Raw genomic sequence first — 26,526 nt, forward strand, 5'->3', positions numbered from 1 at the left:
GGGGGAAAGGCCATAGATCAACAGCATCCCAAGGCAGAAGAATTTCTCCTAGTCAGAACAAAATGGAGTCTCCTATGCCCACTTCTTTCTACACAGACACAGCAACAATCTGATCTCTCCTTCCTTTCCCCACACTTCCCCCTCTTCTTTTCAACAAAACCGCCATCGTCCTCATGGCCCGCTCCCGATGGTCGCTGTCTCTTCGGAGCTGTTGGGTACACCTCCCAGACAGGGCGGCCGGGCAGAGGCGCTCCTCACCTCCCAGACAGGGCGCCGGGCAGAGGCGCTCCTCACTTCCCAGACGGGGCGGCCGGGCAGAGACGCTCCTCACCTCCCAGAGGGGGCGGCCAGGCAGAGGCGCTCCTCACTTCCCAGACTGAGCGGCCGGGCAGAGGCGCTCCTCACCTCCCAGACGGGGCGGCCAGGCAGAGGCGCTCCTCACTTCCTCCCAGACGGGGTGGCGGCCAGGCAGAGGCGCTCCTCACTTCCCAGACAGGGCGGCCGGGCAGAGGCGCTCCTCACTTCCCAGAGGGGGCGGCCGGGCAGAGGCGCTCCTCACTTGCCAGAGGGGGCGGCCGGGCAGAGGCGCTCCTCACTTCCCAGAGGGGGCGGCCGGGCAGAGGCGCTCCTCACTTGCCAGAGGGGGCGGCCGGGCAGAGGCGCTCCCCACTTCCCAGACGGGGCGGCCGGGCAGAGGCGCTCCTCACCTCCCAGACGTTGGGCGACTGGGCAGAGGCGCTCCTCACTTCCCAGATGGGGCAACCGGGCAGAGGCACTCCTCACATCCCAGACGATGGGCGGCCAGGCAGAGACGCTCCTCACTTCCTAGACGGGGTGGCGGCAGGGCAGAGGCTGTAATCTTAGCACTTTAAGAGGCCAAGGCAGGAGGCTGGTAGGTGGAGGTTATAGCGAGCCGAGATCACGCCACTGCACTCCAGCCTGAGCACCATTGAGCATTGAGTGAGCGAGACTCCGTCTGCAATCCCAGCACCTCGGGAGGCCGAGGCAGGCAGATCACTCGAGGCCAGGAGCTGGAGACCAGCCCGGTCAACATGGCGAAACCCCGTCTCCACCAAAAACACAAAAACCATTCAGGCGCGGCAGCGCGCGCCTGCAATCCCAGGCACTCGGCAGGCCGAGGCAGGAGAGTCACAGGAGCCCGAGGCAGGGAGGTTGCAGTGAGCCGAGATCACGGCAGCACAGTCCAGCTTCGGTAACAGAGGGAGACCAAAAAAAGAAGGAGAGGGAGACCGAAGAAAGGGGAGAGGGAGGGGGAGGGGGAGGGAGAGGGAGAGGGAGAGGGAGAGGGAGAGGGAGAGGACCTTCTATTTCAAATACTCCAAACATTCATGCAATATAACTTTTAATCTAAGTGGGGGTATTCCTTCCTAGTTTTTTTATATTAAGTTAAAGGATAAACTCATTCAAAGGCATTGTGTCTTGGGTTGGATTGTGTCCGAAGAGGGGTTTGGAGGAGACATTAAAATATTTCCACCAACTTATGATAAGAGTTTCATTTCAAGACAGTTGACTTTTTTTTTCCTTTTTGACGGAGTCTCACTCTGTCACCAGGCCAGAGTGCAGTGGTGGGATCTCAGCTCACTGCAACCTCCGCCTCCTGGGTTCAAGTGATTCTCCTGCCTCAGCCTCCTGAGTAGCTGGGACTACAGGTGCGCGGCTCCATGCCCAGCTAATTTTTGTATTTTTAGTAGAGACGGGGTTTCACCATGTTGACCAGGGTGGTCTCGATCTCTTGACCTCATGATCTGCCCGCCTTGGCCTCCCAAAGTGCTGGGATTACAGGTGTGAGCCACTACACCCGGTCAAGACAGTGATTTTAGCACAAGATCTCAACTCTTTTGCTTTGAAATTTCCATGAAAATAACTCAGTAAATCAAAATGAGAAGATAATTTATTTTAGCACTACTAATAGGCAAGTTACTATTGCTTGGCTGGACACTTTCAGGTTGGTGCAATGTGAATACACTGAGAATGAAGGAAGTATCCACTAGCCAGAGAGTCAACACAGATAAACACGTGGGAAGACAGTAGGAAGGATCACTCTTGCAGAGTTCTGCACCAGGTAAGTATTGGCAATAGGAAGCATGGAACACTTCAATTGCAATTGCATCAGTGCCCTGCATGCTTGAGAGATTCTTACCCTAGGTTTTTGCTTTCATTGTTTTCTTGGCATGAACTACTGTAATAGTCAATGTAATGCTGACTATCTGTTGTAACCAACCCCTAAATCTCAACAATCTCTATATCTTAATACCTCACGGTGGTCTATGGCAGTTCAGGGTTTTCTTTTTCTTTTGTTTGTTTTCTTTAAGTTACGACAGTAGGGGACACCCACTTTCCTTCCCCATGGCCCTCCCATCTTCAAAAACAGACACAGAGCAACAAGTCTTCATGTTGCAAAACTCTGTGACTTCCCCTTCTGCCACCATTCTAAGAAAGCTCTTTACGTTTAAGGCATCAGATGATTAGATCAGGTTCACACAGATAATCTTTCTTTTCCTAATGTCAAAGGTGTCATGAAACATAATAGAGACAATGGAGCAATATTGTGTCATATTCTTAGGGTCCAGAGATTAGGAAGACAGATCTCTACTGGGCCATTTTGGAAATTCTGCCTCTCACAGTGCCAAATATAAATAAGAATATTTGTTGGTAATGTTATTATGAAGATTGCATAAAATAATCAATATATGTACAGAACCTAGTTATAATGTGTATTCTTAGTCTAATAAATAATGATAATATTTCCATTATCATATTATGCTTCCAAAATTACTATAGCTCTAGAATTTTTATGTGGCTCAAGTTTACTGTTTCAGTTTCTTTTATAGAACTGTTGGATATAAATCCTTTGCTTAACACACTTTCACTGAGATTATTATTGGCATTTTTTTTTAGCTTTGGGAACATACTCTTAGAATACTGAAATGATGTGTTTCTTCATCAGCTCCCAACATATAGCACATTGACACTTTCTTGTTGAAAACTGCTTCACTGAAGTCCTGAGTCTGAGTGTCATTAGTGCGGATGAACCCAGTCTCATAAAATCAACTCTTATTTAAGGCATAGGCCTTATATACAATGATAATGGCACAGTCTTTGGCAATTTTGCTCATTGCAAGAAACACTTACTCTACTACTAATATATGTAAAGTGAACTATAGTTTTCAATGTGTTGACTTGTATCAACTCATTTATGACTTATAAAAGTCAAGTGACTCAGTAGGATCAGTATTAATTTCTCTTTTTTAAAAAAATAAGAAGTCTGGGGCCCTTGGCCCAAGGTCTCATATGAATATTCTCACGAGTTGATGGAAGTGTTTTATTTTCAAAAACTAGAAGAATATAAGAAACAACTAAAATCAAAGCCAAGGTCTTTCACACAACTTCAAGTATTCAATTAGATAGCAATAATAATAGTATTAACAACAAGAAAAACTCACCTAAATAAGAGTATACAAATATATTGTGTTTATTTTAAGGTGTTCATAGGGTTACCAGTTGGATAGGTCATAATATATAGAGTTATGGGAAATTAAGACCTATGAAGTTTTAATTATTTGCATAAGAGTATACCCTTGCATCATAAGAAAACATATAAAAACAGAAATATGGTTCAAACTTGTATATAACACATATATATATATATATATATATATATGTTCAACTTGATCATTCGGGTTCTTACTGAAATTATTTATTTATTTATTTATTTTTATTATACTTTAAGTTCTGGGATACATGTGCTGAATGTGCAGGTTTGTTACACAGGTATACATGTGCCATGGTGCTTTGCTGTACCCATCAACCCATCATCTACATTAGGTATTTCTCCTAATGCTATCCCTCCCCTAGCCCCCACCCCCCAACAGGCCCCAGTGTGTGGTGTTCCCCTCCCTGTGTCCATGTGTTCTCATTGTTCAGCTCCCATTTATGAGTGAGAACATGCGGTGTTTGGTTTTCTGTTCCTGTGTTAGTTTGCTGAGGATGATGGTTTCCAGCTTCATCCATGTCCCTGTGAAGGACATGAACTCATCCTTTTCTATGGCTGTATAGTATTCCATGGTGTATATGTGCCACGTTTTCTTTATCCGGTCTATCATTGATGGGTATTTGGGTTGGTTCCAAGTCTTTGCTATTGTAAACAGTGCTGCAATAAACATACGTGTGCATGTGTTTTTATAGTAGAATGATACAGATTTCAAATTTCCTTTATAGGCACAACAGACAAAACATGGACTCACAATCTAAACTCTGAAAAATGACAGAAAAGGAAAACCAGTGAATTAAGAACAAGTATTTAAAAAGGGAATTATAAAAAGCAAATACTGTGCTGCTGGGTAATCAATTGACTCCCCTTACCCGGAAGTCAACAGGATGTCTTAATTTATACTTTAATCAAAAAAATAAGAAAATATTTAATATTTTGAAGTTCAGAGAAAGAAAATTAAGCATTCTCCATGAAATCCTCAGAAATGTAGACAATTCTATAATAAATGCATTTTTAAACTTAACACAGTAGGAAACATGGGATTTGGTTGCTGGCACAAAGGCTGCATGGTATGGCTTAGCCTTATGCCCTACCATTGCCCTCACTGACATCCCCTGTTGTCTCACTGTAAGAAACACTATTGAGGATAATTATCGCATGAGTTTCAAATGCATTTTGTACCACCTCTGATATAAGGCATATTAAGGCTATAAAATATTATCTTTAAAAGAGTCACAGGATTAAAGAAAGACATAGGGCATTTGGAGCTTTAAGGCTCTTCCTGCAGGAGGAGCTTCCACTTCACCGAGGGATCAAAGTCCTCTTCAAGATCACCCAGCTCCTGCTCCTTGGAGAGCTCCAGGAAAACCTAAAAGGAAGGAAAGAAGTAAAGAGAGGAGAACAATACCATACTGCCTCCTGCAGCTCCAGGCGAATGCATTATACATGTATATTCCATGGATGATATAGAATCACTAAAAATGACCCACCTGCTCCAGGGTAGACTGTGAGAGGCTGTACTCCTCCAGGTCGAAACCCTGTTTAACTGCATAAGAATGAGCATACATTAGGAATTCTATTTTTTTTTCAGTGAGTTTTACCAAGTTACAAACCAAAATACATGCAAGTAGATATTAAACATAAAAGATAAGGTAGTAAGTATTCTTAGACTAAATATGGGAAAGCAAACGCATGATATAGTCATATAACAGGAGGGAAACTCCATCCCTTTCGTCTAGAGTATTGGTAGAGGCACCACAAAACTGGAAAGCAGTATCAGAGGTTCCAGAGCATCTGTGCAGAACAAGCTAAGAGATGGTACCCTCTGTGCTAGACAATGACCACGTACCCCTCTGTAACAGCCCTCATTCTTGTCTACTCCAAAGGCTGATCTAACAGATGTCTTCTGGTGGACATCACCAATGGCAAGCCCATTAGGCAGGACAGGGGAGACAGGAGGTCAAGGCATTTATTCTTTCACTTCCTCCCTGACACCAAGTGTGTGCCTTGTTTCTCTCAAGGTAGTAGGTTCTAAATAACTCTACCCTCAAGTTCAGGTCATTGCTTCCTCTCTTAGTCCCTTTGGACCTAAGAATGGTAACACTTCTATTGTTTCTCATCTCAGGTAGTTGCACTGTTCCATGTACCTTTGCAAAGAGTCTTCTGATAAACAAAAGTTCCTTGAATTATCCTGTTTTGAGTTTACTATCTGATACCAATTTGGACCATGACTGAGCCCCCAACCATGTAGATATGTAAGAAGAGGAAGATAATGAATGGAAAAATGAGACTGGAAGGCAAATATTTCTTTTGGACAGTGTCAGACTGCTGTGGCATTTTCTTTCCTTGGACATAGGACTAGTCCCTATCTTATATCTGGAAACATGTGAAGAAGAAATACAGTGGGTGGCTGACTTCCCTGCACTTGCAGAGTTTAGAGGTTTAGAGAAGCAAAGATGCTTGTGTGTTTCTCATGGATTTCAAAGGGGAGGTATCTTGAGAAGATCACCTGGAAAGGGAAGGGAGTTTCAAGGAAGGGACTCAGGGGCTGCCAGGTGGTCACAGGAGCCAAAAGCAGGATGCATCACCCATCCCAGGGAGCTGTAATCAGAGGTAATAGATGAGGGGGGAAAGAAAGTCATCAAGGAACCCATAAAAGCACCCAATGAAAGAAAGGGCCAGCAATTCTTCATTTCTATACTGGAGACCCCAATGTGATATCATAGCTCTAATGATCAGATCAAGCTCTGATGCAACATTATCTCTTCTTTTTTCCACTTACACTACACCCTGGAGAGGCCCAAAACATTCATTTATGAGTCATGGAGGAAATAGAGAAAGAAAAGACATAAAATTGACCATTTCACCTTCTTAGCTATAGGTCTTCAAATTTGAAGCAATTCCGACCAAGAAGGGGCATGTGAGGCTAGGGTTTTGCTAGAGTTTACACTACCCAGAAGAGATTGGTGGTAGGAAAGAATGAATCTATGCAACAAGGTAAAGGGATTGCCATGGAGCAGGCATTTGGCTTGGATGACACCGTGCCTAGCCTATTCAATAAGTGTATTGCACCTGAGAATGTAACGGTGTCCAAGAACATTTGGAGGAAAAAATGCTAGCTTACATCTCCACATTTTGTACTTTGTGTCGTCTTCACATATTGGAGAAAGAAACTCTGATAAATACTTTGTTTTTCCCCCTAAATGAGAACTTCACTTTTAGCAAATTAAGTACTGCAGAAGGAATTTGAGGTGGGAAGGAAAGCTTTTGAAAGCAGAAACATGTTGATTTGGGGCGGAGAGTTCTGTAGATGTCTATTAGGTCTGCTTGGTGCAGAGCTGAGTTCAATTCCTGGATATTCTTGTTAACTTTCTGCCTCAATCTGTCTAATGTCTACAGTGGGGTGTTAAAGTCTCCCATTATTATTGTGTGGGAGTCTAAGTCTCTTTCTAGGTCTCTAAGGACTTGCTTTATGAATCTGGGTGCTCCTGTATTGGGTGCACATATATTTAGGATAGTTAGCCCTTCTTGTTGAATTGATTCCTTTACCATTACATAATGGCCTTCTTTGTCTCTTTTGATCTTCGTTGGTTTAAAGTCTGTTTTATCAGAGACTAGGATTGCAACCCCTGCCTTTTCTTTGTTTTCCATTTGCTTAGCAGATCTTCCTCCATCCCTTTATTTTGAGCCTATGTGTGTCTCTGCACGTGAGATGGGTTTCCTGAATACAGCACACTGATGGTTCTTGATTCTTTATCCAATCTGCCAGTCTGTGTCTTTTAATTGGAGCATTTAGCCCATTTACATTTAAGGTTAATATTGTTATATGTGAATTTGATCTTGTCATTATGATGTTAGCTGGTTATTTTGCTCGTTAGTTGATGCAGTTTCTTCCTAGCCTCGATGGTCTTTACAATTTGGCATGTTTATGCAGTGGCTGGTACCGGTTGTTCCTTTCCATGTTTAGTGCTTCCTTCAGGAGCTCTTTTAGGGAAGGCCTGCTGGTGACAAAATCTCTCAGCATTTGCTTGTCTGTAAAGTATTTTATTTCTCCTTCACATATGAAGCTTAGTTTGGCTGGATATGAAATTCTCTCAATAAATTAGGTATTGATGAGACATATCTCAAAATAATAAGAGCTGTCTATGACAAACACACAGCCAATATCATACTGAATGGGCAAAAACTGGAAGCATTCCCTTTGAAAAATGGCACAAGACAGGGATGCCCTCTCTCACCACTCCTATTCAACATAGTGTTGGAAGTTCTGGCCAGGACAATCAGGCAGGAGAAGGAAATAAAGGGTATTCAATTAGGAAAAGAGGAAGTCAAATTGTCTCTGTTTGCAGATGACATGATTGTATATCTAGAAAACCCCATCGTCTCAGCCCAAAATCTCCTTAAGCTGATAGGCAACTTCAGCAAAGTCTCAGGATACAAAATCAATGTACAAAAATCACAAGCATTCTTATATACCAATAACAGACAAACAGAGAGCCAAATCATGAGTGAACTCCCATTCACAATTGCTTCAAAGAGAATAAAATACCTAGGAATCCAACTTACAAGGGATGAGAAGGACCTCTTCAAGGAGAACTACAAACCACTGCTCAATGAAATAAAAGAGGATACAAACAAATAGAAGAACATTCCATGCTCATGGGTAGGAAGAATCAATATTGTGAAAATGACCATACTGCCCAAGGTAATTTATAGATTCAATGCCATCCCCATCAAACTACCAATGACTTTCTTCACAGAATTGGAAAAAACTACTTTAAAGTTCATATGGAACCAAAAAAGAGCCTGCATCGCCAAGTCAACCCTAAGCCAAAAGAATAAAACTGGAGACATCACGCTACCTGACTTCGAAATATACTACAAGGCTACAGTAACCAAAACAGCATGGTACTGGTACAAAAACAGACATATAGACCAATGGAACAGAACAGAGCCTTCAGAAATAATGCCGCATATCTACAACTATCTGATCTTTGACAAATCTGACAAAAACAAGAAATGGGGAAATGATTCCTTATTTAATAAATGGTGCTGGGAAAACTGGCTAGCCATATGTAGAAAGCTGAAACTGGATCCTTTCCTTACACCTTATACAAAAATTAATTCAAGATGGATTAAAGACTTAAATATTAGACCTAAAACCATAAAAACCCTAGAAGAAAACCTAGGCAATACCATTCAGGACATAGGCATGGGCAAGGACTTCATGTCTAAAACACCAAAAGCAATGGCAACAAAAGCCAAAATTGACGAATGGGATCTAATTAAACTCAAGAGCTTCTGCACAGCAAAAGAAACTACCATCAGAGTGAACAGGCAACCTACAAAATGGGAGAAAATTTTTGCAATCTACTCATCTGACAAAGGGCTAATATCCAGAATCTACAATGAACTCAAACAAATTTACAAGAAAAAAACAAACAGCCCCATCAAAAAGTGGGCAAAGGATATGAACAGACACTTCTCAAAAGAAGACATTTATGCAGCCAAAAGACACATGAAAAAATGCTCATCATCACTGGCCATCAGAGAAATGCAAATCAAAACCACAATGAGATACCATCTCACACCAGTTAGAATGGCAATCATTAAAAAGTCAGGAAACAACAGGTGCTGGAGAGGATGTGGAGAAACAGGAACACTTTTACACTGTTGGTGGGACTGTAAACTAGTTCAACCATTGTGGAAGTCAGTGTGGCGATTCCTCAGGGATCTTGACCTAGAAATATCATTTGACCCAGCAATCCCATTACTGGGTATATACCCAAAGGATTATAAAACATGCACACGTATGTTTATCGTGGCACTATTCACAATAGCAAAGACTTGGCACCAACCCAAATGTCCAACAATGATAGACTGGATTAAGAAAATGTGGCACATATACACCATGGAATACTATGCAGCCATAAAAAATGATGAGTTCAAGTCCTTTGTAGGGACATGGATGAAGCTGGAAACCATCATTCTCAGCAAACTATCTCAAGGACAAAAAACCAAACACCGTATGTTCTCACTCACAGGTGGGAATTGAACAATGAGAACACATGGACACAGGAAGGGGAACATCACACACAGGGGCCTGTTGTGGGGTGGGGGGGTAGCATTAGGAGATATACCTAATGTTAAACAACGAGTTACTGGGTGCAGCACACCAACATGACACATGTATACATATGTAAGTAACCTGCACATTGTGCACATGTACCCTAAAACGTGAAGTATAATAATTAAAAAAAAAAAACTAAAAAAAAAAAAGGAAGGAAATTGTGTTGTGGATGAATCTAGAGGACATTTTGCTAAGTGAAATAAGCCAGGCACAGCCACACAAATAGTGTATAACCTCACTTATATGTAGAACCTGAAGAAGTCAAGCTCAGAAGCAGAGAGTGGAATGATGGTTGCCAAGAGATGGGGGGTGGGAAGGGAAGGGAACAATAGAGGGTAGGTAGGATAGAGCAATGTCAGTTAAAGGGTACGATGTTTCAGTCAGACAGGATAAATAAATTCAGATTTATTGATGGTATAACATGATGACTGTAGTTAATAATAATTTATTGTATACTTGAAACTTGCTAAGAGGGTAGATCTAAAATATTCTCAGCACAAATAAATGTTAAGTATGTGATGTGAAAAAAAAATAAAAAAGAAAGCAGAAACATGAGTAGGCTTTTTTAAAAAGCCTCTAGGGAGGCAGCCTTCCTGAAACATCAATCTCTGCTCCTAATCCATTATAAAATACTTCCTGTGGAATCCTTCCAACTGGAAAGATGCCAACCAGCCATTGGGGCATAATGGTCAGTGTGGTCAGTGTGAAAAACGGCCACATAGACCACAGGGCGAGGTTGAACAACAGGATGAGAAAGGGAAACAAAAACCTATTTGGGTGATCCTAACCCTGTCTCAAGAAGAATCTCATTAAAAGCTAGGATGACCATCCTGGCCAACATGGTGAAACTCTGTCTCTACTAAAAATACAAAAATTAGCTGGGTGTGCTGGTGTGCACTACTAGGGAGGCTGAGGCAGGAGAATTGCTTGAACCCAGGAGGCAGAGGTGCAGTGAGCCGAGATTGTGCCACTGCACCACTCCAGCCTGCCAGGCTGGCGACAAAGGAAGTCTCTTTCTCAAAAAAAAAAAAAAAAAAAAAAAAAGCTAGAATGCTTGAGGCCTCTGATGAAGGCAGGTGACAAGCCAGAAAGTACAGCTCAAGAAGGGGTATGAGGTTTCATACAGTAACTCATCAGATTTCATACACTAACATGACAGGGAAAAACCAAGCCCCTGATACATCGATGCAGTATGCAAAGACCAAAATCCAAGGGCCTAAAATGAGTTACAGATTAACACACCGAAACAGAGACAGGAACCTCCTTATCTGCATCTATCAATAGATGGCTATCAAACAATACATAGAGGCAAAAACCAAATTCATATGTTTCTGTTTGTATGAATTTGTTGATAATCTACCCCTGAATGTAAATGGTCTCTTTCTCCCAGAGCCTTGTTCAATTACAGTAGGGTACCTTAGCCCCAGCACTAATGATGTTTTGATTGATCATTCTTTCCTGTGATGGCTGACCAATGCACTGTAGGGTATTTAGCGTCATCCCTGGCCTCCATCCAATAGAAACCAGTTGCATCCGACCTCTCTGTCCCCACTTGTAAGAACCCCAAATCTTCCCAGACATTGCCAAATCACCCCTTATTGAAAAACACTGGATTAGCAGTCTTAGTAATGTATTAATGATGTAACAGCATAGTTTTATGTTTATGTATTTTTTAAATACTGGCTTTATGTCAGATTTAGGTTTATCTGTTTCCCAGAGTTTTGTCTCTAAACAGTCACTCTTACCTATCTCTAATTTGAAGAAAGCCTGCGATAAAGGTCGCACATCCTCAACAGGCAACTTATAGACCATCAGGGAGGAGAACCTGTGAAGGGAAGACAGTGAGGCTGAACTCCAGGTGTCAAAGTTGCAACCCCTGATGGGTACAAGTTTGAAAAGGGCAACAAGGCTAGGCACGGTGGCTCATGCCTATAACCACTGCAATTTGGGAGGCCAAGAAGGGAAGATTGCTTGAGCCTATGAGTTTGAGATCAGTCTGGGAAACAGATTGAGATCCCATCTCCACAAAAAAACTGAAAAATTAGCCAGGCATGGTGGTGTGTGCCTGTATTCCCAGCTACCATGGAGGCTGAGGCAGGAGGACCACTTGAGCCCATGAGATTGAGGTTGCAGTGAGCGGTGATTGCACCACTGCACTCTAGACTGGGCGACAGAGTGAGATACTGTCTCAAAAAATAAAAATTAAAAAATGAAAAGGAGCAACAATATCGTCAACAATCTGTTCAAATAGTCACATCTGTGTGGTGTTAGAGAGACACTCATAATGTAAGTGCTCTTTGATCAACAAGAAGTCAATCTACTAAGAGGAGGAATGAAAGACAAAGGGAAGGAAATTAACAGCCCCTATGCCTTATGAAGGGAAGAAGCAGAACTTCTCATCCTTCTTCTTAGTGAGAAGAGAGTAGCATTTCAGTAAAAAGAACTAGATTCTACTCTTGTCTCCACCTCTGAGCCTCAGTTGATTTCACTGATAATAATATATAGAAATGTTAAGAGACACCATTCACTGAGCTTTGACTGATGCCTGGCGCTCTGGCATGGGCTTTATGCAGGTGATTTCCTTTAATGAGGGATGGTTTTACCCTCTAGAAGGAACCCCTGAGATGATCTAAGTGCATGCATGCATCGGTATCTGGCACATGTTAGAGCCCCCAGGCATGCTGATTCTCTTACAAGAGTCAGCTTTCAAATCAGCACTTTGTTCTCTTATTTCCCTCTTGTGGGAGCCCTTGGAATTGAATTTTCTCTAAGTAAAGTACTTGCAATTACCATAGAGTTAAAGAACGAGGAAGATAAAGCTCTTCTTCGGTCATCATAGTAGAAATATGGAAACAGAAACCAAGGACTGTGATAAAACACCTGCGTCTACCTTTCCTGCCGAGCAGCCTGGGGGAAAAGCCTCAGGATCTCTGCATGGAGGGGCTCCACTTGTGCCAGGTTCTTCACCTTCATCTCCAGCAGGTAGTCTTTGCCAAATTTGCTTTTCAGGTGTTGGATGGAACCAATACATCTGAAGGTAAGAGAAGGATAAAGTCAAGCAAGAAAAGAGAAAAATGTATGGCTTGTGATGTTCAGCCTCTGGAGGCCAGAGTAAGGCCACATAGAGTTGGGAGCAACCATGCTAGCTCCTCACAGTGGGTAGCCTGGTTCAGGGAAATAAACTTTGCTCATAGCGCACAACCTGGGGGCTGAGCGCCGGCTTGGACAGGCACTCACCTCAGCCTTCCTGACACCATGATGGCCACTCGGTCACACACCGCCTCGGCCTCTGCCATGTAGTGGGTGGTCAGGAGGGCGCCCCTCTCCGTGTTTCTAAAGGTGGCCCGAATCACCTGCCTAAAGTTAAGTCAAGGGAAAACGTGAACTCATGGGAATGCCCAAGGTATTTGGAATTTTTTCAAAGAAGTTTCCATCGACGCACAGATGAAACATGCAGTGAATTCAGACTAGACAAAGAAGGGGTGTGTGTAGGGATGACAGGCACGGAAACCAAACTATTGGTTAGAGTATATAATTCAGAACATAGAAAATGATATTGGGTAAGATGCTGTTTATAAAAATACTAAGTTCAGGAATATTTATGAGAATGCAGTAGGAACAAAGAGAATTAGGAGAATTTACTAAAAAGCTAGATAATCATGACATACTTCCTATAGATACAAAATGACAGAATTCAGAAATTTCCCAAAAATAATGAAAAAATATATCGAAGATTTGGAATGTTTCTTTTTTTCCTCCGTAAGAATTGTATATCAGGTGATGTTGCAGAAATATTTAAAGCTTAATTATAGATTGATTTGACTGTAAAAAAATGTTCCATGTAGGCACAGACACAAAAATTATTTGGGCAAATATTAGGGTGAGATAATATAGCTTTTTCTTCTCAATAAAAGCTGGTTGTGATTTGAAATCAGATAATTTTTTTTCCTAAAATATTGCTTTTCCTGATACTGTGAGTGTCTTTCCCTTTCTAAGTAAACAACGATTTTGCAGGCCAGTTTTCAAAGGATCAATACACTCACGCAGAGGTTGCTCATGATAGCACCTCACCACATTTGCTGCTGCCCTTCGGGGTCCATCCCAGTCGACGGCTCATCCAGAAGCACCACTGACGGGTTCCCCAGGATGCTCAGCACGAAGCACAGCTGCAACGGGAGGAACAGCCCCTCTGGTTCCCATCTACAGCACTTGCAGAGCAACAACAAGCCCTGCCCGTACCTTTCGCTTTATTCCCTCCGACAAGGTCTTCACAGGAGCCTTCAGCTGGTCCTGCAGCTTGAGCGCATCCACTAACCTGAAGAAAACAGAGTCAATCCACATAATCCCAACACTGGCGAATGTACATGGGAGAATGAGCAAATCAGGAGAAACACGACGGTGGGGGAGGTGTTTACGAGTGGTCAGAGTGGTCATAAAATTTAAACCACCTAGGTACTTTATGAACCTTTCATAGTCATCAAACTCATATTTTCAATGATGTCTTTCCATATTAAGAATAGTCAGGCTGGACCGGCCGCAGTGGCTCACGCCTATAATCCCAGCACTTTGGGAGGCTGAGGCAGGTGGATCACGAGGTCAAGAGATCGAGACCATCCTGGCCAACATGGTGAAACCCTGTCTCTACTAAAATTACAAAAATTAGCTGGGCATGGTGGCGTGCACCTGTAGTCCCAGCTACTCAGGAGGCTGAGGCAGGAGAATCGCTTGAACCTGGGAGGTGGAGGTTGCAGTGAGCCGAGATCACACCACTGCACTCCAGCCTGATGACAGAGCAAGACTCCGTCTCAAAAAACAAAACAAACAAACAAATAAAAACCAAGAATAATCAGTTTGGGTGTGGTGGCTCACACCTGTAATCCCAGCATTTTGGGAGGCCAAGGTGGGCAGATCACCTGAGGGTCAAGAGTTCAAGACCAGCCTGGCCAATATGTTGAAACCCCGTCTCTACAAAAATACAAAAAGTTAGCCCAGCATGTTGGTGGGTGCCTGTAATCCCAGCTACTAGGGAGGCTGAGGCACAAGAATCGCTTGAACCCAAGAGGCGGAGGTTGCAGTGAGCACTCCAGCCTGGTTGGCAGAGCCAAACTCCGTCTCAAAAGAAAAAAAAAAGGAAAAAAGAAAAAGAAAAAGAATAATCAATAAACATTTTTCTCTCCAGGCTCAAAGTGAGAGAAAACAACACTGAATGGAGTTCTAGATGACCAAATCTTCTCCCACAAGCATGGGGTCATCAATTACAACCTCCCTGTCTTCATTTTGTGTGTATGTCATTAATACAACATCCCCTCAGCAAAGAAGGGGAGTGCCCCCCAGCCCCAGGTACCGTGTGATGGCGATCATCGAGTCCCCTTTCCTGAGCCCTTTCACAGCGGCGTACACCTCCAGGTGCTGCCTCACTGTCAGGTTGGGCCACAGCGCATTCTCCTGAGGGCAGTACCCCAGGAAGCCTAGGGGTTCCCCTCCGCCGCTCCCTTCCAAAATCACCTACACGAAATAAGTTCATTCTCAGATTCTATCCCAAATGTTACATATATGTATATGCATGTAAGCCATACTTCAGAGATGCCCTTCTCTTCACACACACAGGTGCTAAGTGCACAAATGCAAATCAGTAATCACTTAGTTTTGGGGAAAAGGTGGTAAAAGCCCACTTTAAAAGGCAGACATTCCATGGTTATCCATTGTAGTGTAGGCTTTACTACCAATTCCATGACCGTGATTGAACTCAAGATTGCTGATTTGAGTGTCTTTTACTTGGCTTCATTCATTGATCCAAACATTCAAAGGAATAGATACTTGTTGAGAATTCTGTTTCGCCAGTGATAGTTATAATTATAGGATTTATCTTGCAGTAAGGCAGTGGTTCTCAGCCAGGGGAATCCTCCTCCTAGGGGATATTTAACAATGTCTGGAGACACATTTGGTTGTCACAATTCATGTGTGTATGCATTGGGAAAACAGTATTACTGGCATCTAGTAAGTAGAGGCCAAGGGTGCTGCCAAACATCCTACTATGCACAGAACAGCTCCCCACAACAAAATGATATTATCAAGTTTGAGAAATCATGGTTGAGAAATCCTGATAATATCAAGGTTGAGAAATCCTGAACTAAGAAATAAACAAAAAACTTTTAGCACTGTATCTAGCCCGTAGGAACCAATATACACATGATAGCATTTATTATTTTTATTAGCCAGGCTATGCTTTACAATAATAAGAACATCTAATGTGCCCTCAGTGCTTGCTATGTGCCAGAATCTAAGCATATAATATATTTTTAATTACATTATCCTATCCTTACAGAACCCCTGTATGTGTTAGGTGTTCGTTTTATCATTGATGTTTTACATACAGAAAATTATCACAAGCATGGATTATGAAACTTGTACAAGGTCACAACAAGGTAAATCTTGGACTTGAAGCTGGGATCTACCTTCAGAATCCAAGTCCTTGACCTTGATGCTATATTGTCTCCCCCAGTACAAAGTAGAGAGCTAGTTAACCTTGCCTCATTGAGCTTTCATTTTGGAGAAAGAAACATAAAATATAAGTAATAAGTAAACACTTAAGTGAACAATTTATAATCTCTGCCTTGTGCTTTCAAGGAAATAGATATGCTAAATAATAACAGGGAGGATTTAATTTAGTTGACAGTGTAGTTAGGGAAAGGCATTTTGGGGAGATAAATTTTTAAGTGATGAGAAGGAGACAGCCAAGCACATGAGGAGCCAACGGAAGGGCACTCTAGCCACAGGAAGATCAAACCCAAAGATCCCACAGCGAGAAGGTGCCTCGAGGCCAATGTGAGCAGGCGGTCAACAGACCACATCATGCTGGGCTGGTTGCAGCCATGGTAAAGATTTTGGATCAATTCTAAGTGAGAGGTTGTATATGGGAGATTGACATGACTTCATTTGCGTTTCTTTTTTCTTTTTTTTTTTTTTTTTTTTTGAGATGGAGTTTCTCTCTTGTTGCCCAGGCTGGAGTGCAATAGCACTATCTCAGCTCATTGCAACCTTGGCCTCCTGGGTTCAAGCGATTCTCCTGCCTCAGCCTCCCGAGTAGCTGGGATTACAGGCATGCACCACCACGCCCGGCTAATTTTCTATTTTTAGTAGAGACGGTGTTTCTCCATGTTGGTCAGATTGGTCTCTAACTCCCGACCTCTGGTGATCCGCCCGCCTCAGCCTCCCAAAGTTCTGGGATTACAGGCGGGAGCCACCATGCCCGGACCTCATTTGCATTTTTAAGGACTGTTCTTGCTGCAGTGTGAGGCAAGAGTGGAAATCGAAGGACAGGAAACCCCTGTAGCATTGAACACCACTGTGTGACCTTCCTTCATAAACACTCCCTCTGACATTGAGCTCATGTTCAAGGTCAATAGCATTTCCTCTTCGAAGTCGTGGTCCTTTGGCTTCTGTCCATCATTTTACCCAAACTTGGCCTAGACATACCAAGTGGTACTCATATATTATTCTAGTTTTTGCTTTGCAATTTAGATAATTATCCATTTTTTTCATTAAATCTGATTTCTCTTGTCTTAATAAATCCTGGATCTTTTACCATTAGCCCAGAATCACCATTGTCCTTCAAGAATTTCAATGTATCTGCAATAATACCCTCAACTGCTCTATCACTACATTACATCATCAGGGCCAAGAAATGTTTCAATAATTGTAGGAAAGTTTCTGTGGTATATACCTTCTTAAAGACCTATGAAGTTTTACTTGCTAATGGACTCTTATTGTTACACAAGTCACACATAATCTTTAATTATAGCATATAGGTAGAGGACAGTCATTAAATATGAAGACTCATGGCTCTGCAACCACATAGGCAGGAGTTGTCATTCTTCTGACAGTGGTTTCTGGTGTCATGCTGGGTGAGGCCATTAAATTTGACAAAGTTCATGGGATACATAAATCAATAAAGCAAAGATATCTGACTTTAAGGAAGATATATTTCCATTTAAAATCTTTATTTCTCACTCAATAAAAGGCATAGTATATATGATATGTAGCCCTTCTCAGAAACAAACTGTTTTTTGAATTAAGGATATAAATTTTTAATCAATCCTCTTTATTCAATGCATAAATCACACTAAGCGATTATGGATCAACTACATAGTCTATTATTGCCATCAATATTCGTTGTAGGTAGCACTAATGACCATATTCCTGTGTGTTTTACTGACCTGTCCTGCAGTTGGCTTTGTGTCTCCAGTTATCATCTTAATAGTTGTACTTTTACCAGCTCCATTGTGTCCTAACAGTCCTATAACTTCGCCTGAAAGAAAGTGGTATGCTCAGAAATATACAAATAATTGCAACAAAAATAAAAGCAAATAACATTTGAGGGCTCACTGTGTGTCAAGTGCTATGTGAAATGTGCTGTATACATTATTTCCCTTATTCCTCTCTCTCTCTCTCTCACACACACACACACACACACCTGAGCATTATAACTAGCTTCATTTTACAGGTGAGGAAGCTAAGACTTAAAAAGGATAAATAACTTGCCCCATGTCATACAGACAGTAAGAGGCTGAGATGGAAGTTGTAACATATTTTGATTTCAAAGCCTGTTGTACTGAACCCCCCACTTTCACAAAATGGGCTGTTTTGAGGGAATGAAGAAAGCACTGGTATGCCTCCGTTGGCTCCCTTCTGTGTAGTATTCGCTGCAATAACATTGTTACCTAAAAACTATACCATCCTTCTTAACAGAAAGACTGCCTCTTTTCATTGTTGTTGTTGTTTGTTTGTGTTACAGAACAGACATAACTGTCTTCCTATGTAAAGAAAAAATGTCGTTATCATTTCAACTGAGGCTTTTAAGCAGGAGGAGCAGGCTTAGACTGCTGCGTTTGTCAATAGATGTCCCCAGATTCAAATACTCTTATTCCCTGAATAATCCAGTCTTCAGATTCAAGATTGCTCTACTAATGGAACTACTGTTTCCAACCTTTTTTAACACAAAAAGAGACATTTCTTGTAGCAATTTTTTTCTTCCTTTTAGAAAAGCAATTTTTCTTTTTGCCTGCATATTCCTTCCGTAGACAGCTGGCAATGATGACGGGTGTCTGTAAAGACAAGTAAATAACAACAGGACTTTATTCACATCTTGAACTGAGAGGGTGTTCCACACTCTTGTCACCAAAGCTTTCCTTATACAAAATCACAAATCAAACCACTTCTCCTAGAAACTGCCATTTTCAAGTGAACTCTTACAGTCTACATTCCTGCAAGGAAAGGGCATTTGCACCATATCCTGGGATTTGTTCTTTGGAGAGCAGGAATAGAGACAGTCACTGAACCAACAGATTTGATAAGACACACACTCCCATAAACAATCATGCACACAAACACACATACACCACAGACAAGCTCTCTCTGAATGACTTGCAGTAAGCTTCACTTTGGTTATAAAACACAAGATCTTACTCAAGTTTTGTAATGTTTAGCTGTACTTATCAAAACCATGACCCTGAAAAATAAATCAATATAAGTCAATATCTGTGTGTGTGTGTGTGCACATGCGTTTCCTGAGACAGAGTCTTGCTCTGTCACCCAAACTGGGGTGCAATGGTGCAATTATATCTCACTGTAGCCTTGAACTCTCAGGCTCAAGTGATCTTCCAGCATCAGCCTTCTGAGTAGCTAGGACTACAGGCACATGCCACCAGGCTCATCTAATTTTTTTACTTTTCATTTTGTAGAAATGGGATCTTACTTGTTGCCCAGGCTGGTCTCAAACATCTGACCCTAAGTGATCTTCCCACTTCAGCCTCCCAAAGTGCACTGTGTGTGTTTTCTTTGCTCTCTTAGATTTGTGGGCCTTGCATACCTGCTGAAGTCAAGTAATAAGCTGTATGTATAAGAATGAAAGAACCCCAAGTGTTTTTCAAAAACTAAACTTAGAAGGTTGCTCACTTTATTTGTCAGAAAAAAAATATTTGATGAAGAACATTTCTGAGTTCTACCTCATCAAAGTCTCGCACAGCCATAGCATTCACTGTTCTCATTCTTTCCATCTGGATATCTTCCTCCTCTCCTTCAGGCTCTTCCGGGTTTGGAAAAACAGCATTGCTTCTTGGAGAAATTCTGAAATCAAAACAGTGTGATAATGATAAACTTCGGGTTAAAAATCTTGTATCAAAATTAATGAATTTTCTCTATACTTCCAATTTTTGGAGTAGATTCATTCTGAGCACAACATCCTCTCTATTCTTCTACTTGCACCCTCTGCCTTTCAAACAGCCTAGTTTCCTTCAATGAGTAGAGTAACGATATCCTTATATCATCTTTGCTTTTTACCCAAGCTTAATCCTCCTTGTTGATGGTGACAGTTTTCTTTCAAAGAAGAAAGTGGTATATACCCTCTGGCAAAGGATTGTGAAGCAGAGTTCCATGAGGAAGGAATCTAGGAACTATAGTTTTGACAACAGATATTTTGGAATTCTGAGGTCTTTGTGAGAACCATGAGTCCAAAGATTTGGAATCAAGGATGTGTCCCAGAGAATCCAGGATATCTAATCACCATACCAATGCCTAATTACTTACTGAGCACAGTCACTTCTTGGGAATGTGTGACAGAATCACTCTTTCATCTCTGCTACAGACTCGTTCTTGCCTTCATCATCCCACCATTGATTCCTGCTCATTCTTTTATCTCTCCCTTGTGCCATGCTCTGACATTCTGGCTGCCTGTTGGTTTTCTAAACCATGGCTGTCATCTTGTCACTCTTCTCTGCTACCACAAACATTAGATTTAAGCTTGGTTTATATTTTGTATGGAAGGTTCGAGACACATTGGTGTCTTGGTTTCACATTATGTAATTTGCAAAACCTTCCCTATACTTCTCTGTTTCAAGATCTTCCAACATCTAGCCTCACTTTCATTTTTCATTATCCCCCAACATAAGCCTACAAAGGAGCTCCTGGTGCCTTCATCTCATCCTTTGTCTTATTGCACAAACTATCCTTCCTTCCCAGATTGGATTAACTTTCCCAATGCTTATCTATATTTACCCATTATTTTAAAGATTCCACCTCTTACATATAACTTTCCTCTGTAGTAAAATTATGGTCTGCCTTAATTTTCCAGTGTCTCATGTGTGCTAATGTGGTTTCTCTCTCTAGATAGTTTAGCTCAGTATGTATTCCTATATTATGGGTTATAAGAATTTTGTATATCACAGTCTTTAAAAACAGTCCTGTGAAGTGCCTTTTACTTCATTAATTCAGCATATTAAAAAGTCCTTAAAGAATGAATATCAAAATGAAACATGAAATTTGATTTGATTTTCTCAACCTGAACACAGGATCCTTTCTCATTAATTTCTTCCTGCAGTTCATTTCCAGGCATCGCAGAATGAAAAGAAAAATGAGAAAATGAAGGTAAGGCTAGGGAAAAAGAAACACAATCAAAATTAGTATTGCTATAAATGCAATTGGAATTTATTTAAGGAGTTTGATTGTATAAAAATTCGATTTGATAGCATTCATTTTTACAAGGCTGAAAGACAACCTGTAATATTCTTTGAAACTGTAAAGGTTAGCCTCACTGCTACTCAGAGACAGCCTAACAGAAATATAATAGTAGCAAGTGAAACTGGTACTACCCATGACAGATGATTATTGTAAACATAGGGGTCCAGGGCCAGGAGCGTTGGCTCATACCTGTAATCCCAGCACTTTGGGAGGACGAGGCAGGTGGATCACATGAGGTCGGAAGTTCGAGACCATCCTGACCAACATGGGGATACCTCATCTCTACTAAAAATACAAAATTAGCCATGCATGGTGGTGCATGCCTGTAATCCCAGCTACTAGGGAGGCTGAGGCAGGAGAATTGCTTGAACACAAGAGGTGGAGGTTGCGGTGAGCTGAGATAGCACCATTGCACTCCAGTCTGGGCGACAAGAGTGAAACTCTGTCTCAAAAAAAAAAAAAAAATAGGGGTCCAGGTTAAAAGCCATCGTGTGTGTGTGTGTGTGTGTGCGTGCACACACGTGTATGTGTGTGTTGCTTCAAATGCCTAAAATGTCCAAACCTTCTTAATTTGATGCAATTCAGAGAAACTCAAACCATACAAAGGTTGTGTTCCCTCGTGCAAGAATGTTGAAAAAAAATGTCTTCTTACTATTAGCAGTGCCAGGTATACAATTTCAGATTCTGAAGCTCCTAAGTAATCCATGGAATCAGGAGAAATCTGTAAAATGAGCAGTAAGTGTATTCAGGTGAACCTTCTTTATTTATTCATGGAATTTATCCCACTTAAGATAAATTAATGCCTATTCAATGGCCTTACAACCATTCAACATGACACTTCCTTGGGTATCATGTAAAAGTTGATTTCGGACTGTGCAGCATGTCTTCTTTGCTTCCAGTGTGTCTCTAGGCTGGGATGCCTTTGTATGTAACACTGTGAGCCAACAGGAGTTGCTGTTAGGAGAATCCTGGGCTGGTGCTGGCAGGATCCTTTGAAGCAACAGCAAGTCTGTCTTAAGACACACCCTCTCCCCTAACCTTACCTGTATTTCTCTCTTCATTTGTGCTCTTCCCTCGATTATGCCCCCAAGGGCCCTGGAATCTTTATATTGCTCTTGCCCTCTTACAGCCACTTTTGAGAAAAATTATGACAATCTTTTCAAACTGAAGACAAAGTTCTTCCCCTAGAGTTTCACATGTACACATATAAGTGCATTTTTCCAACATCCCCCACTCTTTTGCAAATAAAAGGTAAAAGGACAATTTTGTTTCTTGAGCTGTATTTACCAACACGTTTCCTGAGCAATTTTAAACCCTTTGCAGTAAATTTCTAACTATCACAGCCATCCACCATCTAGAAAAGATGACTTTTCCACATTGGATGATGTGCACGACCTTGACATCATTTCAAATGATTTTGTTTTCTTAAGTGCCCCAGTTGCCCACTTTCAATAATTGCACCTCATCCAAACTGAACCTCAGGCTCCCAGATCTCTACTCTCTCTGCTGATACTATATATTTTTTTTATGGGACAGAGTTTTGTTCTGTTGCCCAGGCTGGAGTGCAGTGGCATGATCTTGGCTCACTGCAACCTCTGCCTCCTGGGTTCAAGCAATTCTCCTGCCTCAGCTTCCTGAGTAGTTTGGATTACAGGCACCCAATACCATGCCCAGCTAATTTTTGTATTTTTAGTAGAGATGGGGTTTCACCATGTTGGCCAGGCTGGTCTCGAACTCCAGACCTCAGGTGATTCACCCGCCTCGGCCTCCCAAAGTGCTGGGATTACAGGCATGAGCCACCGCACCCGGCTTCTGCTAGTACATTTTAGTTTTTCGGCATCCTTATGCTAGTGTTCTTACTCCATAATTTGGAGTTGGAGAACTTCTAACCCACCAACTCCTTTTCCACTGTCCATAATCACCCTCATGTCCTTAACTTCATTCTCTAGCTTAGAATCCATGATATCTTCAATTCCTTTTTACATAGAACTACTGCTCACTTATTCTTTTCTTTGTCAAATTTGCCTGCCAAGTGTCCAACCCCAATTGAACCCAACTCTCTGCCTTTCCTAAACTGCATTTAAAAGCAGGCTGTAATAAGAAAAACTCTCTACTTTGCTGACTTCACTGAAAAGTAGGGCAGAGGGTCTTTGGCACTGTCTGTCCATCCTAATGACCTATGCTCTGAAATAGTTTTTCACATCTTTTTTTCTCAAAATCCCAAGCCCCCTTGGCCAAGTTAATGACTTCCCCTCTTACTTTCCTAAAAAGAGTAGAATCAGTCAGAAGAGAATCATCTCAACTTTCTACCAGCAAAGCCACTAAACTCTCTGCCTCCTATGTTCATATTCTCTGATTATAATTTCATATTAAGCATGTGGAATGTCCCTGCTTTTATGGACAGCACCCCCTCCACATGTGGACTTCATGCTATTTTTTCTCGGCTATTCATGGACTTGACTCATGAGGTAACCTCTATCTCTCTTTTCCAGCATGAATTTCTCTAACATCAGCATAGTATTTTCCTTCTTAGCACAGACAAAAATCTACCCTCCCTATTCATTTATTCTTGAATTTTTCTGCTACCCTTTTTGCCAAATCTCCTAGAAATATTTGTCTGTACTCACAGTCACCACATCCTCCCCTCATATTTTCTACTAAGTTCACTCTTACTGTGCTTTTGCATTGACACTTTCATTAAAATCAACCTTGTTAAGATCACCAATGACGTTCATGTAGTCAAAGCCAATGGTCTCTTTTCAGTTGTCATCTTTCTAGAACTCACAATAGCATTTGATGGTTTAATCACTCCCACCTTCTTGAAATGTTATTTATTGCCATCTGGCACACACCCTTATGAGCGTCTGAGAAGAGCCTCCAGCACACAAAAGCCTGCCATTTTTGTTCTCTTATCACCTTGGCTCCATCTCAAATGGATTCGCTGGCTCTTCCTCTTCACCAACTCTAAATTTTGGAGTTCAAGATCATGTATTTGCTTTCCAATCTCTAAATTTTGGAGTTTAAGGTCATGTCATTGGCCTTCTTTTTATTTCTATCTCTACTCACTGTGTAGGTCATATTATTGTCGCATGGCTTTTCATACCATTTATAAACTGATCGATCTCAAATACCTAGCTTTAACCCTGATCTCCACATACCCTGACACATTGAATTCCTGACTCATGTATCTAACTGGCTACTTGACATTTCTCAAACCTAACGTATCCAAAACTTAACAAAAAAGGGGCATCTCTTTGGCCTCCTAGTAGGGTTCCCAGCAGTGAGAGTTATCATGAGAACTAAACTTCTACTCCCCTGGAGTTGCCTTTGACTTTCATAAGCCAAAGCATGGCTTCCTACTGAATCAGAACATGCCTCTTACCCATGCGTGGCAAGAGAACTGACTTTCCAAAGACAGAGACTTTTAAACTTTGCACAGCTGAGGACTCTATCTATATTTTTGCAATATTCATGGCTTTCTCAAATGGCCACACATTTCATGACCCTCGGACAGAAGTGGAACTACTTACCTCAGAAAAAATGAATAGAGAGCCAATCAATGTGAAGGGAGGTATTAAGATGGTGCCAAAAAATAGCCCTAGAAATCCATATTCATTTAGATCAGTAGCAACTATCGAGAAGATGACCACCTAAAACAAAAAGCACACTATAGCATCACTAAAGTGTACCAATCTGAATTTTAGGATGTTTTCTAAGAGGGTAGGAATTCATTTTATAAACGTTGTTATTTTCAATTTCACTCCCCAAACCAGTATTTATATCATTTCTTTCCTTTGCAACATGGGATTTCATTCACAGTTTTGTATGGGATTTATTATTAAGTTTTTAAAAGACATAATGATGCTTCTCAATCTCAATGGCATACAAATCAGGTGAGACTCTTGCTAAAATTTAGATTCTGATAAAGTGATTATTTATTGTACATTACTCTGCGTTTTTCTTTTTTTCATTTCACAGTAGTTCATAGACATCCTTTTAGGCTTAGGCAAACCAGCTATTTGTTTTCTTGGCAATTATTTGTTTGAATGGATGTGCAAAATTCAACAACTTTGCCTTCAGAAAACATGTTTTTAATTTTTCTGCTCCTACGAATGACGGTCTACATAAGTCTTTATATATGGACACTTTTAGTCTGGAAGGAGAGATTCTGAAAAGTGTAACTGCAGATTAAAGTTTATGTGCATTTAAAATTTTAACAGTTACTAACATTTTGTGTAAAGTTTGTGGCATCCATTCTACAAAACCTGAATTAGAGTACACATTACACCACACACCATTGACACAGGAGGTCATGGTTATTTATTGTAGGTATTGTTGATTTTATTGCCAATATTAAGTAAATAACTTTATAATTTTACCATTTAATAGATATTTACCATTGGTTTGGTAATTTGTCCTTCTTGTGTTACTATTTTCTTTATATTAGGTCTTTTTAAGGAACTATATGGTTTTTACTTGACTTACATAGTTTTCTTCCTTTAGCTGCTAATACTGAACCATTATTGTGTTCTGAAATAAATCATACTTGACTATTTTTAAATTATTCTTTTTTCTTCTTCTTTTTGATGGAGTCTCGCTCCGTCGCCCAGGCTGTAGTGTAATGGCACAATCTCAGCTCACTGCAACCTCCACCTCTTGGGTTCAAGCGATTCTCCTGCCTCAGCCTCCCAAGTAGCTGGGATTACAGGCACGTGCCATCAGGCCCAGCTAATTTTTGTATTTTTAGTAGAGATGGGGTTTCACCAAGTTGGCCAGGCTGGTCTCAAACTCCTGACCTCAGGTGATCCACCCACCTTGGCCTCCCAAAGTGCTAGGATTACAGGCGTGAGCCATTGAGCTCGGCCAAATTATTCTTTTTCAAACTTACTTCTGTGTTTGCTTTCTTTCTATTTAGAGAGTTGTCTTTAATTTTTCCAAGTGAATTTATCAATGGGTTTTTAAAGCTCTTTGAAGTTTTATTATTAGTTATGTTTGCTTTACAAAAGGAACTCTTCAACTTTATGAATTTTTTCTATTAAATATTTAAGTATTCTATGATTCCCAAAGTTATTTGATCTTCCTAAATGTTTAAGTGAATTCAGCGGTCCTTATCAGTGCTTTTGCAATTTTTCTTTTCTTGAATTCTTTATTTCTTGGTTGGATTAATTTTAACCCTAAGTGGTTCATCTTTCATGTGGCTGTAATTTGTTCCTGGGTATTTTTTTTCTTTTTTTTTTGTTAAAAAGATTTTATTATTTATTTATTCATTTTTTGGAGCAGTTTTAGCTTCACAGCAAAACTGAGTGGAAGATTAAGAGATTTCTCATATACCCCCTGCCCTCATACAGGCACAGCCTCCGCCATTATTAAC

General features: G+C 41.1%; 1 protein-coding gene across 2 annotated transcripts in view; it reads right to left on the reverse strand.

Annotated features, from left to right (window-relative positions):
* Positions 1-3,714: 3,714 nt before the first annotated feature.
* The window catches only part of ABCA9 (ATP binding cassette subfamily A member 9), a 79,947-nt gene continuing 57,135 nt past the window's right edge, over positions 3,715-26,526 (reverse strand). For both annotated transcript variants that reach the window (XM_054457983.2, XM_063656521.1), the window contains 14 exons: positions 24,686-24,805; positions 21,808-21,876; positions 20,977-21,068; positions 19,646-19,766; positions 18,628-18,745; positions 17,858-17,949; positions 14,986-15,146; positions 13,881-13,956; positions 13,713-13,807; positions 12,879-12,998; positions 12,532-12,672; positions 11,387-11,466; positions 5,002-5,057; positions 3,715-4,880 (listed from right to left, as the gene is read on the reverse strand). In XM_054457983.2, coding sequence (XP_054313958.2) covers positions 4,782-4,880; positions 5,002-5,057; positions 11,387-11,466; positions 12,532-12,672; positions 12,879-12,998; positions 13,713-13,807; positions 13,881-13,956; positions 14,986-15,146; positions 17,858-17,949; positions 18,628-18,745; positions 19,646-19,766; positions 20,977-21,068; positions 21,808-21,876; positions 24,686-24,805 — 1,440 coding nt within the window. In that variant the 3' untranslated portion in view covers positions 3,715-4,781. The remainder of the gene's footprint in view (positions 4,881-5,001; positions 5,058-11,386; positions 11,467-12,531; positions 12,673-12,878; positions 12,999-13,712; positions 13,808-13,880; positions 13,957-14,985; positions 15,147-17,857; positions 17,950-18,627; positions 18,746-19,645; positions 19,767-20,976; positions 21,069-21,807; positions 21,877-24,685; positions 24,806-26,526) is intronic.

Source organism: Pongo pygmaeus, chromosome 19 (assembly GCF_028885625.2).
Source record: "Pongo pygmaeus isolate AG05252 chromosome 19, NHGRI_mPonPyg2-v2.0_pri, whole genome shotgun sequence".
NCBI classification, from domain to species: Eukaryota; Metazoa; Chordata; class Mammalia; order Primates; family Hominidae; genus Pongo; species Pongo pygmaeus.